The sequence below is a fragment of the Triturus cristatus genome, chromosome 6 (assembly GCF_964204655.1).
Source record: "Triturus cristatus chromosome 6, aTriCri1.1, whole genome shotgun sequence".
NCBI classification, from domain to species: domain Eukaryota; kingdom Metazoa; phylum Chordata; class Amphibia; order Caudata; family Salamandridae; genus Triturus; species Triturus cristatus.
Window position 1 is genome coordinate 1,428,465,329 of NC_140589.1, and position 20,467 is coordinate 1,428,485,795.

Genomic DNA, 20,467 nt, shown 5'->3' on the forward strand with positions numbered 1-20,467 from the left:
GTTTAATGCAACTGAAACATGTACACTTAAGGACGGAGATTGCTCTAGTAGTAGGAGGAAACAATGTTTTTTCCTTTATCATGTACAGATGGTCAGACACACTTCAGTGGCTGACGCAAACAAAAAGGCAATATGCCATTAAAAGTAGAACGGCGATAACCACAAGGTGGTTCAAACTGCGTAGTGACTAATGTGAACACTCCAGGTACAAACATTACTGTTATTATCCATTTGACTACTAAAACATTTTCAACTCTTCCACCGCTTAACACTTTCTGAAATTCTAGCCACCTTTTATTCCCACCGTATGTCTAACTCAGAGCTTTGTTCCCTCATGAGAGGGGGAAGGAAGGATGGCCATGGAGAATCAAGGAGAGCACAAGAGAAACGGGGCTTGCACAAATAATGTTGATGACAGGACTACTGCACGTAAGCAGCTTGTAGTCTCAACTCTCTTCCATCTCTGGCTCAAGCTAATACAGTATCTTTGAAACCTTGGATGAACAATAAATAACATATAAAACTAGGAGAGTTAGTCCTTCTCTACGAATGCCAATTCTGAGACCACCTGGCAAAAGAAATTTAATTTCCCGTTGTGCAGCGAAACCTTCCAAACTACCATATAGCTGCTTTAAAATCCAGTCGTTCTTCAGGATTTGTTTGAAGATCTCGTTGAAGCAGAGTGTGTGCCTACCTTTTTGTGCCAGACGTTTGCCTCTCTTGTATTGGATTCTGTTTGCAGGACTAGACATCCCACTTCTGCCTTCGCCATGATTGCCATGACTGTGGCCTTTCTTGAAAGGGGATACAAAATGAGTTAACGATGTCAGTGGTCACCAGTAGCACCCCCAGGACGTCTTCCAAAGATAAGGAAGTATGTAATGAACTATCTCAGACACTTCCTTTTTTGTAAACTACAGACATTTAAGATCCTATGTTTGGCCAATCTCACTGAATATGTCAGTTGTTCACAGATGTGACTGCACACTCCTGGAAGTCAGTGTCTCTTTTGGATTTCGCCATCTATGTGCCCGAGAAATAAAATATCTCATGCTGGTTCTCATTACCTGGACATATATCTTTCACCTGTGGATATTTTTATGCCCCCGTTTGTAACCGCTTTTAAGCTTGGTCACTTTTGTTTCTATGTTTTGACAAATTTTCCCCAAATCACTAAGAGCAATCAGTAAGAGTAAGTCTCCCTTTATAACTACCTCAGCATGTGTGTTGGTTCCTACTTTTCACCTCAATGCAGCTTAAGACCTGGTCCACTGTCATTCTTCAAACTGGTGGTGATACTTGCCGCCAAGGAGCTGGAACAGCCCCATTCAGCTGTAGCACCAGTGAAGGTACTAGCTCTGCCGGGCGATGCGCAGGCAAGGCCTGCAGGTTGAGGGACCAGCTACGCTAATGATGACAATAGAGACAGTGGGTGCCCTGGCTTGATCATGTAAGGGGCATGGCAGAGGCCAGGTAGTGCTGTGAGCACAAAAAGGGATAGATGCGGGCAGGTGCCAGATGGCATCAGTGGTTGTGTGTGGAGTTAAGGCCCATAGTCAGAAACCTGACACCTGATTCTGATGTGTTGCTACATATGTGGATGCGTGTAAGAGATTGTGATGTTGTGGGGTCCGGATGCACAAGCACTGCTAACTGCACCAAATCCTGTTACAACATGTTGTTGATACATTGACTTCAAGTAAAATATCGTGCCATGTTGTAATGTGATGTCACTGGTATGACTATGAGGAGGAAGGAATGTTTTGAAGGTAGACAGTAAAAGACAGCAGATGGCGGCAGCTCTTTCGGTTACTTCAATGACTCGTGGTTCCTCTTCTTAATACAGGTCCTCGTGCCAGCTCCCCGTGACAGTTCTCCCGTCCAGCTTGCCCGCAGTCCGCTACCCTCTGCTGCCTGTCTACCTGCTGCCCTTTGTTTATGCCCCCTCTGCTTGTTACTTGCTCTCTTTTGCCTTCTGCTCGTTTTTCTGCCCTCTGCTCAGACTTTCTGCTCATTTTTCTGCCCTCTGTTTTGCCTTTTTATGATCGTTTTTCTGCCCTCTGTTTTGCCTTCTTATGCTCGTTTTTCTGCCCTCTGTTTTGCCTTCTTATGCTCGTTTTTCTCCCCTCTATTATGCCCCCTTCTGCCCTGTTTTGCCTTTTCTGCTCGCTCGTTTTTCTGCCTTGTTCTACTGTTTCTTCCCTCTTCCTGCCGTTTCCTCAAGACCTGGCTTTTGACGGAGACCTCGCACCCCAGCGCCGTGATACCCCCAGGGCTGACAGTGCCGCGCTCTACAAATGCTGATTGAGTGATACATACATCTGATGCATAGTGGCTACACAACCAGACCCGACACATTAAAAATGGTGGTAGGTGAAAGTGCTCTGTGCCACGCATTCATTTCACCCCACACAATTAAGTAGGCCACAGTGGCCATTTGAGTACACTTCACAATATTTGTTTTTTTCATAGTTGTACATTTCGAAAAAACATTCATATTCTTAATGCAGGTTTACTTTCTTACTGCATTTAGACTACAGCGGAACAGCAATATTGACTATGCACTGCAGTGGTTAATTACAAGGTCAGAACTACAGAAGGGAACCGGCTGGTGTTTATCCAGTGACTACAAAATATATTTGCACTTTCTTTCTGCGCTCCTTGAAATAGTTCCACCTGTCGTCATCTTATCTATGCTGGCTGAGGCTTTGAGGGAAAAAAAATGTCTGTCGGCAGAACGCAGGGCCACAAATGCACTCCACATAATGTGCTTGTCGCTGCCTACTCCAACACCTACTTAGCACTGCGTTCTAATTATAACGTTTATACTGTCTGGGGGAGGTTACGTGGGGGTGGAAGGGGGTCAGTCAAGAGGCAGTCTTGGCAGAGGGCAGTCTGCCTTATTTAGAGATTCCCATCTGCCTTGAGAGGATCTCTGTGCTGTAAAGGGAGTCCCACGCGGTTTGCGTGTTTAAAGTGCACGCTCGGCATATTTTCTCTCGTAAAGCAGGAGTTGCTTTTTCAACACAAATAAACGGTCCCAACAGGCGTGGAGTTTTCGCCTTGTATGTGGGGGTCACTTAACATTTTCCCACCCCACGTCCCCACGCTTACAATGGTGGACCACCAAGGGAAAATGAGTGAAAGCAATCGCTCTCAATAGTGCGGGGCACCGCAATTGCGACATGGTGGCCCTAGACAAACAGGCCGCCGGGTTGGAGGTTTACATTGACAGAGCCAGCATAGGCGCTGCTGACGTAAGACAGGGCTTTCCTCCTGTCAGCAGACCGAGGGACCCGTGAGTTTGGAAGGAAGGAGTATCGCCGATGATTCGCAGCTGTCCCTCCAAACACTAGATGGGTCTTAAGTATTCAGCAATATTGTGTGGCCTAATAATGTAAAAAATAGGCCTGCACCTTTTAATCCTATTTGACCATGCAACTACGTAGATGCAATTTATTTTAGCACAAGTAGTTATTTTCTGTTGGACATGGTTCATCTCTTGGACATGGTTATAATTTCCTAATGTGCCTGACCTTAGGTACACTCCTCTCAAACAGCTGCCATTACTACTTTATAGGAGTTACTGCTTGCTCTAACAGATCATGTCAGACCACATATCCGTTGTTAGGTATCCTGAGTACACAGTCATTAACAGATGCGCAAATTCCTGCAAATGAGTGACCTATATCTCAGTTTACAATGGGAGAGTATGTGGCCTTAATGTCCTTAAGGCCACATACTCTCCCCATGTAAACTGAGATATGGGTCATAGGAGGTATAGGAGCTGCCGACTGTGGATCTGGAGAACCAGGTTCAAGCCTCGGAGTCGGCTCAGCACCCTGCGATTCTGGGCAAATCACTTAATCTCCCCGTGCCCACCAAAAATTAACGTGTCCTCGTGTAACGTAACTCGAAGCTGTCGCTTCAAGGGCCTAAAACCTTTGATTATTCAATTTTGATTAACTGATCAGCAATACATTATCTACCTGCACTTTTGTCCTGATGATGAGCCTTAGTAATTGGGGTCGAAGTGACATTTGGGGCAGAGGAAATTTCTCCTGACTTACTACATGATTATATATATTATTTACCTTATCATTGTACTCATGTACTAAGATTTCTTTCAAATCTTTTTATGTACGCTGCTTTTTCTTTGTTTTCTTTAATGTGTTTTACATACGCCGTTCACAGGCACTGTTTCATGAGCACGCCGTTCACAGGCACTGTTTCATGAGCACTAAGTGTTCACTTTATTTTCACTGCACCTATTGTTGCGTAATATTGATGCTGCTTTTCACTACTTTGTGCTTTCAGACACTGATATAAACTCAGTAATATATTTGGTACTCCCTTTGGTGTTCTCATTAAGTGTGGAAATGTTTTTACACTATAACCGGTTTAGACACTGTTGCAGATATTATAGACTACCCCAGTCTCAACTGGGCCTACGGGTCCCCTGTGGTTTGTTTTGTCGATATACTTTAGGCACAGGTACGTCCTCTAAAGGAGGGTTCTCACAGGAGCAGCTCCCCTGGCTTGCAAATGGCTGAAATCGGTTTACATTTAGGTGAAGCAAAATGATTTGGAGTAACCTCTTCAATTCCTAAACAATACAAATATATAAGTGTGAACAAAAACTCAACTGCAAACCAGCGGGCAGAAAGAGTTGTTGTCCTGTAATTAATTAATGGATAAACAAAACTTTGTGTTTTGTACCGATTCACTAGACAGAATAATTATATGTATTTCGTATCATCTGGTAAAATTAATATAAACGCAACGTTTTTGGGTCTGTTCTAGAGTAAACTTAAGTTGTCTCGCTATTCTCATATAATCTAAAAAAACTAATAAATATTTTATTCCTTTTCTAGCCATCCCTCTACCAACCATTATTATTGCGCAAGCACATCAAACAAGTGCGGGGGAGAGGACACCAGAGTGGCAGGCACTGCTGCCTCCATCCTGTTGGCACAACCAAACGGATCTGCACTCTATGGGGGCGGACTAGTAGAAATTGTGTATAACTCATTGTTTATTTATCTCGTGTTCTGTATGAGCCATCACTAAGGCACATTATATGTTCACAGCAGTACTTTGCAGTACACGGTTTATCTGGTAGGAAGTCACTCGAGGTCACAAGACTAGACTGCTAACCATGAAAATGTTGAGGTACCGAAGGTATTACTCAGCCTGGAGGACTCCTGGACTCTGCATGTAACTTGCCAGGTTCACTTCATACTTTTCTCTTTTTTAATTGAATTTACAATGACTACCACGTTTATATGCAGCCTCCAAGAAGTCAGCTCCATGTTATTTCTACTAGTAACTTTTACTTTCTGCCAGGCTACCATGAAACCTTAGCCTCATTGATATCCAGTCCAGATAGACAACACTATAGGGCAAGGCGATTACCAATTCCAATTCAGTTATTTTTCAATTTTTTTTAAAGTCCTTCTTAGGTTCAAGTTCGTCGAATACCTTTAGCTAGCCATCCTCTAGGTGCCAGCATTTTTGCTGTGCCTTCTGCTACTGACAGATGGGTCTGGTGAATTGCCCATTTTCATGTCTCGCATAGGCAGCGCTTGCGCGGTCTCTTCGAGACATGCTGCATTCAGGACATAGGCATTCAAAACGAACAGCGCCTGTGGTTGGTTAGTTGGCCTGCCTTTCTAAATTCCTTTACTGTGGTTGGTAAATACTGTACATCTGTCCCGCCACTGTGTGCTTGGTTCCCTCCCAGCGGAGATCACCAACTTTTTTTTTTGGTTGGCCATCTCTGGCCATATGTTGCCTCTTCGCTCGCACACCCTCTCTTCTGTCAATGCTGCCGTCCTTTCTATGTCGCTGCCTGTGATTATAATTATGCCTTTATCTTTGGGTTTCAGGCTTGTTTTCCCTTATCACAGCCTTTTATTGCTCCCTTTCCCTGCCTCCTCACTCACTCCTGTTCATTCCTACCTTCCCACTCGGTATCTTCCCCATAACTGCAAGCCCTCTAACCTCCCTTTCTTCGCTTCAGCATACCATGAATTGCACCCAACATAGTTTCGATGTTTTAATGCTACATATTTCAACTCTTAATTCTTATTCCTCGTCCACCCTCTTGTTGCTTCTTCCAATATATTGCACTCATGTATCAATGCACTAAGAAATATATATGTAAAACTTTCATGTAAGCATTACACTGCATTTCCAGTTATTAATAATGTTCTAAAATATCTGTATAAAATGTAAAGAGTCACGCTTCTGGATGCCTTATTACCATTTTGTAACAAGCATTTGAAATGCATTAGGTCTCGCATTACTGAAAGTTTCAGCTATTGGCGTTGTGAATAATAATGCAACGCCAATTACTCACACTTTCAGTAATGCGCGAGCTATTGCATTGCAATTTTCTTTTCTATTTATTTATTGTTTGGGCAATCACGGCACCCACGCTTATTGCTTAAAAAATAAATAAATAGAAAAAAAACATGTGCACTGCAATAGCTCTCGCATTACTCAAAGTTTGAGCTATAGGCATTGCATTATTAATAGCAACGCTAATAGCTCAAACTTCCAGTAATGCAAGACCTATTGTATTGCAAATGCTCGTTTTATGTTAGCCACAAATTAGAGCAGATACCAGGCCAAAAGTAACCTAATGCTTCATCAAGAAAGCAACATACAACAGCCTTAAAAACACGCTTTTTGAGCGCTCCTTCATTTTGTATCTTCATAAATAACCAGTGAAGATTTACACACACCTGTCAACTTACCAGCATTTCACAGGTGTCGCCCTCCTTTCAATGTACACATTCCTAAAAAGCTAAATGCCACCCTAAGCTTCAAACAGGCACCATCTTTGGAAACCTGCATCAACATTTAAAAATATATGGCTTTCCACCATGCATATTAATAGTATCACCGTCTTAAATATCTGGCCTTGCCCTTCTAGAACCTACTGGTAGATAGGTATGTTTACATGTACAAAGCAATAACCGCTGCAATAACACATGTATGTGGCCGTAGGGAAGCCCAATCAGAGCCTCCCAATAAACAATGCACTCTCCAACATCGGTCTGGGAAGGCATGAGCAAAGGGTGGTAAAACAGACAGAATGAGCGCGTCACGCATTTCTGTTAAGGGCTCAGTTATTTTCTGGACGAGAAACACCACCCTTTTTCTTTTTGTTTTTGTTTGTAACATGAGTGAATTAATATAAGGGTACTTTTTCCATCATTTACTTGCGTTGCAAGCTGGCATGGAGCAGGCTGGCAATATTTGTGTAGCTCTAGACACAGTTTACTTCATATTGACTCTAACACAAGTCGCACACAGCGCCAGTCCTGCTCTTACCTACACTTGTAAAGTCATTGCACAAATTCTCTAAAATTATGTATGTGGTTTGTGGTGCCTGGATGGAACAGTGTGAGGCACAGTATGTTGTCTTTCTGCAAGCAGACCGCATGAGCACTCTCTGTGATGACATGGTGCAAAGACTTTAGGCGGCAAGTTAATGACTTAAAATAATGGAACCTTGCCACACATCAGAGGGGTTAGAAGCCACCAGTGTCAAACAACTCGGACGTCGGATCCTTACAACCTTGGGCTTTGCCTTTTTACATTTTGGGTTTTCAGACACTGTACGAGAGCTGTGACAATGTTTAGAAAGCTAATGAACAAACCTGACGCCAATATAATGTGGCTCCTCTTTAAAAAAAAACATTTAAGGAAGGAAAACCGAGGATTTAAAGAGTGAAGAATTCATGAGTGGGAAGGCATATATTAACAGACCAGGTATGTGTACGTTCCTGTTCCTCCAGAGCGATTCACACATTCAGTACTAAAGGTTTCAGATCATCAATGCCACTGAGAACATGAGTTGCAGAAAAACAATCATACAGTCTAAGCGAATCAGTGGGATAACCTTGAATTTCTAAAGCACACAGCTACCTCCAAAGTGGTTTCCCGGCGCTGGGGGCCCTCGGGAAGATTAAGCGAGCTATTGTCCAGAGTCACATGGTGCTTGGCTGACCTGGCGCCGGGGATCAAACCGTGAACCCCGTGGCCCGGAGTCAGGCACCCTGGCCGCTGTGCCACACCTCTTCCACTCAGCCAATCAGTGGGAGAAACAAGAGGTTTACGAAGAGTAACCTAATATTTAGTTGAGGCCCACTGTAGTTTTTTAGAGCAACCAGTGTCCATTTGTCTAATACATTTTCTGCAGTTTAATGCTATGGTCACAAAAGTCCCACATGGTCAACTCAGTATTCACCATTCAGAGGTCAACCATTGAGAAAAATTACAACACCACGAAAGAACCTCTTTAGCTGAATGAGTGCTTTACAGGCTAAAGGACTTCATCACGGATTATTACATTTGTGTGTGGATGAGTGAATGGGATGCACTACCAAATGTATAGGTGAGTGAGTGGAAGGATGAATGGATCAGACAAATATAAAGGGCTTTATTTAGTGTTTGACAGACGGGACAGTCCATCACCTACATGGCAGATGTCCCGTCCTCTATATTTCAAGTGTATTCTAGCCTGGAATACTTGTAATACCGCGGGCAGGCTAGCTGTCACTTTTTGACAGAGTATCTCGTCCGCCAAACTCTAAATAAGGCTATTTGTCTCCAACTGCTGGAAATGTTTTTTCCAGTCAGTTCTGCAGCTTCTCTTCAGCCAGGTGTCCTGGAGCATCTAATTCTCTTCAGTCAGCTGGGCACTCTTGGAGTCACCAGTCCTTCTGCTCTTTGTTTCCCAACATCAGGTAAAGAGGAGGTCAAACACTTGACCCCTAGAAGGCAACCCCAGTCAGAGCATACCAGCAGGATTCAGGAGCCCTTGAGTCCTTATGCGAGTCCTCCTCTTCCAGCAGGAGGCCAGAGTCAGGAGCTAGACAACAGAAGTATTCTTCCATCAGAGCTTTCTTCCGCAGATGAAGTCTTCCTTAGTTCAGGAATATTCTGAGGAGGTGACAACGGTGGAGTTGTCAGATCTATCATCTGCAGTAGACAGTGAACTGGAGAAATTCTAGCACTCAATCCCAACTATTTTCTCATAGCCCCCCAAATTTACCCAGGAATCCCCGTTTCAAGATGATGAAACTCAGCTGCCACCAAGCATGCATGCCTTCACTTATTAAGCCACTCCGCTATTTAGATGAGCTCTCCTCTAACCTGTCAGGGACAAAACTGCAGCCTGTCTGTTTTGGAGGGTTCTGAGAATGAATAGAAGAATCCCTCCTTGGCATCTCCAAGTCAAAAGAGGTCATGCAAATGCAAAACTTTGTTCTGACACCTGTTCCTGTGCACTCTCAGCTAGCAAATGCCTGCTAAGTGGTCTGTGGTTAACAACAATTGCTCCTTCCTAGGCTCAGGGCAGGCCATTGTGCTCTACGTCACAGTCATTAATTCTCCTAGCTAAGCATGTGTATTCTAGCTCTGGAAGTGTGATGAGAAATGGATTTAAGCAAGTTCTAGCCCAAGAAGCATATAGCACATTTTTATTAAGTTATTTTTCTGCTTAAGTTATCACAAATTTTAAATTAAGCAGAACATTTTTTTAAAACATATTAGTAGCCTTCTTCTATTATGAAATGGGGAATTAAGATTGTAATACCACTTCCGCTTACTAGTGGAAAAGTCTACCAAGGCCTACATAGCGAAATACCTCTTGGGTTTTATTTCAATGTGAGAGCACATTAACCCCAATATGTAGCCTGCCCTGGCTTATAAGGCACACCTTGCGTGGGGGGGAGGGGGGGACTTATGAATATATAAAATAGGCCTTTCCTACTCAGCAAAGGTATTTTTACCTGTCCTGTTTCCCTGCAGTGTATTCAAACTGCAGATCAGTAAGAGCACAGTGGCACTCTTAGCAGACATATATTTTTTTCATATATGTAGGTGGAGTAAATGCAAACTGTCACTCGAGGCACCATTTACAATGGACTTATTTGAAAGTTAAATAAGCCAAATAGGGAATTCTAATGTACAGCGCACATGTTAGAGGGTAGCACAGGCAATATACCGCTGTTTAGGAGAGGTAAAGGGCTCAGAGTCCTAAAGCCAGCAAATCGTAACACGCCAAAAAATGGCAGGGGGTACGGGGGAGGGGCATGACAAAAATGGGATAACGTATTAAATAGCAGAACTAAATAAAATAAAAAACGCATAACCACAACAATCTTATTGAATAATTAACATGTCCTTAGCAAAAGAAGAAGTGAGAGGGCTATGAAAAATGTCACCATGCTGTATCAATAAGAGAGAAGGTCAGTAAAGTGAATTACTTGTTATGGACGGTCGTGGTGGTGTTACTTCCGTGTCACACCCCGGGAAACTTTAGGAGGTGCTGCTACAGTAGGAGACATTTTTTTTCTCTTAGCATTGCAAAGGGGCAGCACTTGGATGTGCAGGCTACCGCAGTTCCCTGTCAGCCTTTTGACTGTAATGAAGTTTCTGCAACCCCGCTCACATATGTTGAAGTTCCAAAGCACCAGGGAGGAGAGACAAGCCTTTACCATTGTGAATAGAACAGAAGAAATATAGAAGGAATTTTACTTAACTCTGCTTTCCTCGGTGTTCTTTTCTTCTAGCCTTTTCTGGGTGGCGGCATGGTCAGACATCTTCCTGATACTAACCACATTTTGTGAACAATCTAAGATGACTTTGAGAACATTTCCTCTAACAGCAATTTCTGTATAAACCATAAATAAAGAAGATAGTAGTGGAGAGGGATGTGTCACAACACACTTGATTTCCAATTTTTCATCATGAAAATTGCGCACCTGATGTACATTTTTGCCACTGTTTTTTCTGCAGCAAGAAACTTGTGGATTCCTGAGTTTCAGAAATGTCATTGCTGACTATTCACTACCCAAATTCATGGTAGGATTGGTACCTTACTATCACTCCTACTTTTTTGTTCTTCTATCGAGAACTTCAAGACTGCCTAAACATTATTCCCTTCCCCTAAGGCTTTTTCCTCCCCTTGGGACTGATTCAAGAAGACATTGGTGACATTTCAGGTGTCTAACTGAGCAGGGTGGCACCGTGGCTACTGGCAAAGGTAACCTTGCATCTGATGGCTCAATGCATCCACTACAGGATTTGTGTTTGATCTCATGGTCACAGGTTAGAATCCTGGTGGGTACACTCAGTCTTTCATCCTTCCAAAATTGATGAAATCCGTTCAGTGAGTTGGGTGAGAATAATCATCTGTTATTTCATGTCAAGATAATATTCAGGATGAACGTGCGCTTTTACAAATACACGTTTATGTTAGGGAATTACAGTTAAACAGAAAGGACAGACCTCTTGGTCCAGCTCTTGACAAGTTGCAACAGAAACAATTTCAGAACCAACTGATCCGTATGAATTCATCTCAGGACATGGCTCAAAAACTGCAATAATGGCCACAGGAACCACAGCAACTTTGTATGGAAAATGTGCCCTGAAACAGACACTTAAAATCCTCTCCACTGATATTCAGGTAGTTCCAACTTATATTACCCGTTTTTTTAGAGACTTTTTAAAATGCAAGGGGTTTTTAGACACTATTATGGAACATTGTGCCTTCCACCGTGCACAGTTTTTTAATGTGTATGCCTAAGTAGGATTTTTGAATGGGCCTCTATCTGGGGTAGCCCTAGCCTCGGCAGCACTTTTAGTGACTGCCTCTGACCAATATGTGAAAACAACAACTGATGGACAGAATGCAGAACAATGTCATACATTCACCCCAGTACAGAGATCTGGGCCTAAATCCATCCTTTTTTTGCTCACCATGCCATTCCAGTTTGGACCCAGCCGTATGCAAATTAGTCTTGACCCTGCGCCCAATGGGAACAGTCTGGCCCGAACTGCCAGGCCAGGTCCTCCCTGGACTGGAAAAAAACATCCTAGGACCGGTTTCGGACTTTCAGCCCTCATCAGCCAGGATAGCTTGACTCCAGTGGCATGGATAGCAGGGGACCCATGTCTCGGCATACCCGTCCCACTCGGGGTGACAAATGCAAAAACAACAATTGATGGACAGAATGCAGAACAATGTCATACATTCACCCCAATACAGAGATCTGGGCCTAAATCCATCGTTTTTTTTGCTCACCATGCCATTCCAGTTTGGACACCGCTATATGCAAATCAGTCTTGACCCTGCGCCCAATGGACAGCTATGCTGCACTCCTGCTAGCATTTAAAAGAATGTCTGCTTGAGTGCCCTGATGTTGAATACTCTGCAGTATAGTCACTTTGTGATATCCTCCAAGGGAATATAGATGTTTTAACCTATGTCACACAGTCCGGTCATTTAGTGGCAGACACTACTTGGGTAAAAAGAACCTAAATTACATTGTTTCATGGTAGCTCAAAAGATGAAATAATGAATTAGGTGTGGGTACCTCCCTGCCAAACTTGCTGATTTCATCAATGCCTTTATGCATATTCAAGATAGACTCTAAGTAAGATGTATTGAATAGAGAAAGCCTTGAGCTGCGTCATCTGTCCCCTTTTAAGCCTATCCTTCGCGTGAGACAGACAGTTCAAGTGATGTTTCAGTTCAAAAAGATGGCGGAGCGCTGGACTGCTTTCAGTGCGGGTATTCTGGGCATTTGGTTTAAGCGTCCTCTATACACACGCAATGGTCCTCGGAAAATGTAAACACACGTCACTTATGAGGGAGGAAGAGATGGATGAACCTATACTGCTGTACATGGGCATGTCTGTAAATAATACAGATGATCAGTTGCTCCTCCTACAAATTACCCTGAAGACCATGGAAGGATTGGCTATTAATATTTCTGCCGTCTTCAATTGTTGATCCAGTGGCATGTTCATAGCGCATGACTGGGCATTAAAATTAATATTCCCACGTTCTCTAAATAGGTCCCAGAAGTTGGTCATACAGATGGGATGGTACTGCCCAGGCTTCAGGAACGGTGAAAGAGATTTTCTTTTCTTTGCTAGTCTCTGTTGGTGGCCACAGAGATGCTTTCTTTTGATTTAATAGTCTCTCGTAATGGTACTACAAGTTTTGCTATACTGTGCTATACTGTCATGAAAGAGGCAAAATCCATATTAAAACTGGGCCACCAGACTGATTTCATTGTCTCCGCTGTTCTGTCACGACCAACGCTATGATACAGGAAGTTACAGGTCACCCATAGAGGAAGTTAAGGAAGTCAAAATAACAACAGGTTTAAATGTAGCAAACCTCTCCAAGTTTACCTCTCATTATCATATATTCTCACAATCTTCATAAAACCATCAGTTCACTCCTTTCCTCCTCATCGGGAGTTTGACAGTTCCATCCCTCTAAAACCCGGCTTCAATGTTCCTCTCAAATCAGTCTGTTCTTTTTCGGAAAAGGAATTAGAGGTCATTAAACCATACTTGCAGGGAAATCTATGGAATCGACTACTTGTCCATTCTGAAACACTCAGCCCAAACAAAATTCAACCCTCATAATAAACCAAGAGCCTTATTGAATAAGTTTCCTACTCAAAATTCAAAATGACTAGCTTACTCACCGATTCCACGTCTTTCCATAGGTAGAACAGTGACCGTGATGTTATCAGAGCTCCGTTGACCAGCAGTGTCAGTAACAGTTAGTTGAAAGGCGTAAGCTCCCTCCTGCAAATGAGAGACCTGAAGCGTTCCTGGCTGGGGCACCTGATTGGAAGGAATTAAAAAAAAAAAAAAATTAACCAAGGCTGGTCTTGTACTTTGTCTTGGAAAAATGTTCTTAATCATTGCTTGGCTACATATTAATATTGAAATGGCAAGGAAGTAAACAATATACACCAATTACTCAGTAAATCATATTGAAACTAATCACATCTAGAATCACAAAGAGTCTTTCAGGGGTGCTCAGGTTTGGGTACAGGATAAATGTTCATGTTAGTGTATTTGCACATAAGGTAATTCTTTTTTTTATCTACACAGGGAAAAGCAATTTGCTTGGAGGCACATGAGCTCCTTTCATCTAGGAATTTATTTTTCAACTTTTAGGTAAGCTACCAAGAATATAGAAACAATCATTGGCATATCCAATAGGTCTCGCCTTTCGGACCCTATAAGTGTTTAGCCATGCAGTGCATTATTCTAGGTGCTGTCCGGCCTGTCTGAAGAGTTATACAATAACTACACACTGGGTGTGAAAGAGACTGAATAGTTTTTGTGCATGAAAATAGAACGGCGTGAGTGCGAGTAAGAAACAGCAAAACTGCTTCTTGAGTATTATCGAGGAAGTTTGGGATTCAGTAGGTTAGCAGTGGAGATGCCAAGAAAGCGATTTACTGGAGAACGATGTGCCTGGCTTTTTAAAAAAAAACATATATACAAGGCAGTAATACACACAGAAAAAAAGTGTCCAAAAATGATAGGGTTAGCTCTCCTAAACGGATAGGCGCTGGCTGGCACAGAAAAAAAGAACGGACATCAGCACGCCGGATGGCGGTTATATTGAGGACGCGGACGTCACGATGACGAACATGAGGCCGACGACGTCACATGGAGACGACCGATGACATCTACTAGCGTGCAGGGGTACTGCTACGAAATTTCTTCCAGCTCCAGCGGGACGCTTGGAAGTTCAAAGGTAATAAACCTGCGGCTAGATGTCTCTATCAGATTTCTGACCACATCCTTGGAGGGAGGTGGCTTAGTGAGACCTTCAGGCCACCAGTGGAATGAAGAAAAATTATTCTTTGCAAAACAAAATCAAATGACTTGACATGCACAAATCAGTAATGATGGTCAAACCGTTATTGTAAAAATTAATGACCAAGATGTTAAATGTGTCTGAGCACTTCAAGCACACCAACTGATAGTGAGGAGAATCCATGCCAACCCACAATATTTTACCTGGAAACCTAACTGAAATTACAATTGATGGCCCACCCTTGGCAGTGCTGGCCACGGTACCCAATATTTGATATCCATCAATATAAAAATTCCCAATGGACTATGTCTCTTGGAGGCAGATAATATATCTTCTGATAAAAGAAACAAAATCCAAATTAACCAATTTAGTACCAACACCTGCAACATTCCAGGAGATACAGTTAAAAACATCTGAGTTAGTATGATTAATCACTAGAAACAAGTGGCAGGTGAGAAGGCTGGGTGGTAATAAAGTTAGAATAAATATTATAGCCCTGAACCTGTACTCCACTACCTTACGATAATATAAAATTATTTTGCCACTTATTTTTATCCATGTTTTCATCCAAAAGGGCAAACAGATTTGAGAGCGTGACATTATAAACAGGACGGGGTTCAGGTGAGCTAGTGTTGGTGTTAAGCAGCATTGTGTAGCTGCTCACAGAGGTCAAGTGCATTACAGTTAGGTCGAGTACATTTTTCAAGTTACAAGACCTGCAGGTCTAGTAAGAATTTGGGGATTTTTCGAGCCCTGTGATGTATACAATTGTAAAGGTATAGGGTTGGAAGCCTTTGTGTTTTGTTCCTACTTAATAAGGATTACACAATATTCAGTGGCTTTCTAGATGTCAAGAAAGCTTTTGATTCTGTGCAATGGGAGTTCATGTTCAGGGTACTAAAACAAATTAACTTTGGTCTGCATAAGATACGCTTGTGGTAACTGGGCAAGGCATGGGAGAATAGTGCCAATTGTCAACGCTGTTGTTTGCCCTGGCTGTGAAGCCATGGGCTTCCATATTACGAATAGAGATGGAGGACAAGGATATACAAACAGGACGCAAGTAGTGTTGCTTTATGCAGACGACACTAGAGTCTAGGGTATATGATGGATCTTGTGTATATCATGGATCTAGAGAGGGTGATCCTATGAATGTACAATTGGTCGACAAGGTCAGGAATTTATCTGGATTAAAAATCAAACTGAACTAAGTGTTGGCTGTTTCTGATGACTTCTGTACCACAGACTGGAAGACCAACTTCCGGATCTGGGAAAGCTATGGCACCCCAAGTCCTTAAAATATCTAGGTATATATGTGGCACAAATGAGTGAGGTCTTGATAGCTGTAAATACAGACAGGGAAGGTGCCCCCTCTAAAATGAATTTACAGCTCAGGTGTGTGTACGCATTCCAGGGTATTATGTGCCAAAATGATAGTCCACAAAATTGACAGTATATTCGAAACGTTCTGATGCAGGGAGGATTCTGCCATAGAAATAAACTGACTATGCTTAAATTGCCTAAGGGGCAGAGCTTTAAGTGGGCCGGGTCTCACTGGTGCTGAGCACTGGCAGTTTTTTAAAGGGGGCCTCGAAACGGGTCTCTATCGGGCTCTGTTTTGTGCCCGGGCACAGGAGTCAGTTTTCAGCAGGCACATCGATGTGCACATGCTCACACTGCTCACTTCTCACTAGTGGAGAAGATATGGCAGGACGTAATGCCAGGTGAGCATTATAGGGGAAGGGAAATCATTTAAATAGTCATTTTCTCTCTGGATTTCCCTACTCTTTTTGAAACTCAGGAGCAGCAACATTATCGTGGTGTCACCAGGGCTGTAAGTGGAAGCTTTTTCAATATTATATACAAGCCATGGATGCTGCTTATTTATCTTATGCAACTAAAAACCATCCACAAAGCCAATAGTCCTGACTTTGTTGTAGGTATGATGTTACTTTTTGTATCATATATCTGGATGCAATGACAGAAACAGCAAAATATGCGTGGCACACTATGCTAAGCACGGATTTTTAGCTTACAGGTTTTTAAGCTATGCCCTTAATTACATTGCCCACGCCCCATAGAGAGACCCCCGTTTTTTTTATCCCACTTAAAGCCCTGCCAAGGGGGATTATTTCTCCCAGATTTTGAACCTTATTATTTGGCAGCCCAGTTGCAGCATTTACAGCTGTGATTAGAAGGCATCCCCAACCAGGAAAGAACACTGTTTTCAAGATGCTTTTGAGAGGCTGAATTACACTATGCAAATTTAATACCAAAAGAGGTAGGCCCAAATCTCCTATTTGTTGTTGAAAAAATGGGGAAAAAATAGTAAAAAGGTAGTGAAGCTACTCCCTTCATGGTGAGGCTGAAATGTGGGTATAGCCATGTTTTCACACGGTAAGATGGGGTAGGGGCTGAAGTGGCGGGCTGAATAGTGGGAAGGTAGAGGTGAGGTCTGTGAGAGAGAGAGTCTATGAGACACTGTGAAAGGGAGACTGCCATGATCGGTCTGTGGAAATGATTATTCTGGTTATAGTATTCTGAAGGATATTGCTTATCCATCTAAACTGTTTAGGTCTGTAAAAGATTTAAAAAAATACATTTCATACTTTTTGTTGCATTTATATCTCTGACCTGGAAGCCTTCAGAAGGTTAATGTTTTCGCAGGTGGAAAGAGAAATATTAATTCTGGAGTGCAGTCAGAAAAACTGAGATACTTAAAGGAAATCTTCAGAGCTTCCCCTTTTACAACTCATACCTATCTTTAAATCATCTAAATAGGTGGCATGTGTTTTAAGCGCTGCCACCGTGTCTTCCTTAATACAGCACCACAAAGGTTTATCGTTAGTGAGTAGAAGTTGGTTAGTGACCACGCAGAAGCACTGCAGGATGTGACATCAGTTTTAAGAGTGTGCCCAACCCAATGCTTTACAGAAAAGTGGTCAGTTTCTGATATTTCTCACTTTCCATGGAGCTTGCTGCTTTGCTCTACTCCTGATAGTATCACTCACGATGTCACACATAAGACATTGAAATGTGACACCGAAGTCTAACGAAAACACTGAAATGCCATGCATAACCATACTCAATCATGGCCGCTAGGCAATGAGCGGGTTTGAAATTTGACTTGTCCTCTCTTTGGTCGTTTGATGTTGGCAAACACGGGAACAGTGCACAGAACGCGTATCCGCCGGGGCAGCGCCTAGGGCGCCCAGCCAGTCACTCGTAAAGGCAGTCGCGAGGACAGGCTCACTCCCACCGCGGTTCAAAGCTCTGTTATCTCAAGAGTAGGTGTAAAGTGCCCAAGAGGGTTCTCTTGGTGCTCACTGCTCCGGGGGCGGATCTGTATAATATCTGTTTGCTGGTTGGTTGTTTATGCAGTATTGTAAAGTGCTCTGATGCCAGCGAGCCGAGTTTATAAAATCACTAAAATACAAAAGTAAATAAACGTATTTCTTTTGTCCCTTTTATGAACACACTAGTATAAAATTAATTATTTCACACCTTCCAGTCCTTAGACGCCGGAAGCAAGAAGGCTATCCTTTCTGTTCTTGGGTACGTTAGCTAGCGCAAGCAGGATTTTTACCATCCTCTGGACAAGTGTCTGAATAATACAGGAGGGCTCATTTTTACCTGACACCAAGCGTCATGGCTGAGCAATCCTGCCTTAGAATTGGTCCCTGGGCAAAGTAACTCTTAGGAACATAAAAAACAAGGCCCCCTCCCCCAAAACACACACACAGCTTCCCTGAACAGGTGTGGATGATTCCCGGAGGGCACAAAGCAGCTCGTTACTTTTATTCTAGGAAGACACCGCTGCGAGCGGTGGTCACATGCCTGGCCCGTGCCCCTATATCAGACCCTGGGGGAGGGTCCCAACTAAACAAACCTTCTACATACGCACTACTGCTCTTCGGAACCGGTGACGGTGGCCTGCCATGAGCAGGCAGAGTTCACACTTTAGTGCTAGAGAAAAGGGAAATAATGTGTGACGGCTCACGAGAACCACATGTTGTTCAATGCCCCCCAGGCATGGACAACACCCTGCCTATCCTCCTCCCCGACAGAAGGCCCTTCTACTAGCAGATGGAAACATAAAAAAAAACCACCAAAAAGACCAAAGGGGACGGGGGCCACACCAAACGAAGGAGTGTCCCTTTCCATATCTCTGCGACTGTTTGACGAACACGGAGACGTTAAAGCAGGAAAAGCACAGCCCGCATCATTCCCACGTCCGTGTGTGCGTGAGTCCCAGCTGTTTGTATGAATGTGACACGCAGCGCTGCAAGTCCCTGAATGCAAAGGGGAAACAAGCATCGGTCTCTTATCTTTATGGGGCCATGTGTTTGCCCCCATAAAGATAAGAAACTGCTTTACGACAGCAGCAAAGCAGGTGAGCCAGTCTGGCTCGGAGAGAAAGGGTGTTAACAGAACACCCTCATTTCCAATGGCAGGCCACCGTTTAGCATAAACGGTGACGCCAGCCAATGGAAGTGAGGGGCGGGGCTTAAAGCCCTCTTCTGAAAGTCCTTCTTACAAAATCTCACGCGGAGCAGGGCTCTGCCCTGCAACGCAACGCAAGACCTAAAAAGAAGCTAAACATGTCCTAAAGTTGAGCAGGCAAGACCGTATTACGCTTGCACCCAAAGCCCTACACTGGCTACCAGGGATGAGAAGAATCACTATGCATTGCACAGCAGGCGATCTATGAAAGAGGATCCATCTTCCTACACGCAAAACTCACGCTGTACATTCAAAAAAGAACCTCAAGATCCAAAATGGAAGCTGCTTCTCTGTTCACACAAAAACACTTGGGAACAAATTCCAGAAGAGAAGGAAGATCATAGAAAGCCATCTAGAACTTTGACAAGCAATAACAACTTGGCTGTTTCCTATATGACGATTCAATAAACTGGTAGGCCACAAGTGACTTGGTTTGCATTAACAACGTGCTAATAAGTGATACAGCAAAGGTTAGAGGCCAGTAATGTTAGAACGGGAATTATCCCCCAATCCATTTGGTATTGAAAAAAACAGCCACTAACTGGTATGCAGTGTGCCACTCAATCTTCCAGGTCCCGATGACGCTGCATCTGCTGTAGTATTGATAGCTACGCCCCTGGCGCTTAACAGTACCTTAATCTCAATCTGTATACTACTCTACGCAGAAGACGCTACTACATGCAGCTGCTACAAGTCTGGTGCCTCATGAACAACATCAAAAAGCTGCACTTTTAGAAACCTCAGCCAACATTTTCTTTCAACCTACACAATAAACAGAGCAGCAACTTACTCAAGAAGTAGTAAAGCGCTTTGGAGCCACACCAGGAGGTAGGAAAATGCTACTGAAATGCTGAAATACAACATTCCTAGCATTTACATTACTTTTCAAGTTCAGAAGCACAAAGTATAAAAAAAATGTTAATACTTACAAACTTATGAGTGTGGCTAACCCACACTAAACATCTGCTATACTGGCTTAACAATAAACACAATACTGCTGGAAACTACCTTACATACAACAGATTTATCCGCACTAAAATTCTATCCAAACCTGGAAATACCCACAGATCATATTTCTGTCGCTTGAAATATTGAAATTTGCATCGGCAGCTGAATGTTAGTCTGCTAAAACTGGCCAAGAAGGGACATTTAAAATGAATGGCAAAAATTTACAGAGCAAGTGGCTATCCTCACAATCAGCAAAAGGTGTTGACCTCTTGGCCAAACTTGGAGAACTTGGTTCTAAATAAATAGTATATTCATAAATATATATAGAGCAGCGAGCTGATTTAGCTTAATTTTGAGACG

General features: G+C 43.0%; 1 protein-coding gene across 3 annotated transcripts in view; it reads right to left on the reverse strand.

Moving 5' to 3' along the window:
• LRP11 (LDL receptor related protein 11) overlaps nt 1-20,467 on the reverse strand; it is a 327,158-nt gene that overhangs the window by 169,205 nt on the left and 137,486 nt on the right. For all 3 annotated transcript variants that reach the window (XM_085612481.1, XM_085612480.1, XM_085612479.1), the window contains exon 3: nt 13,524-13,665. In XM_085612481.1, the coding sequence (XP_085468607.1) occupies nt 13,524-13,665 (142 nt within the window). The remainder of the gene's footprint in view (nt 1-13,523; nt 13,666-20,467) is intronic.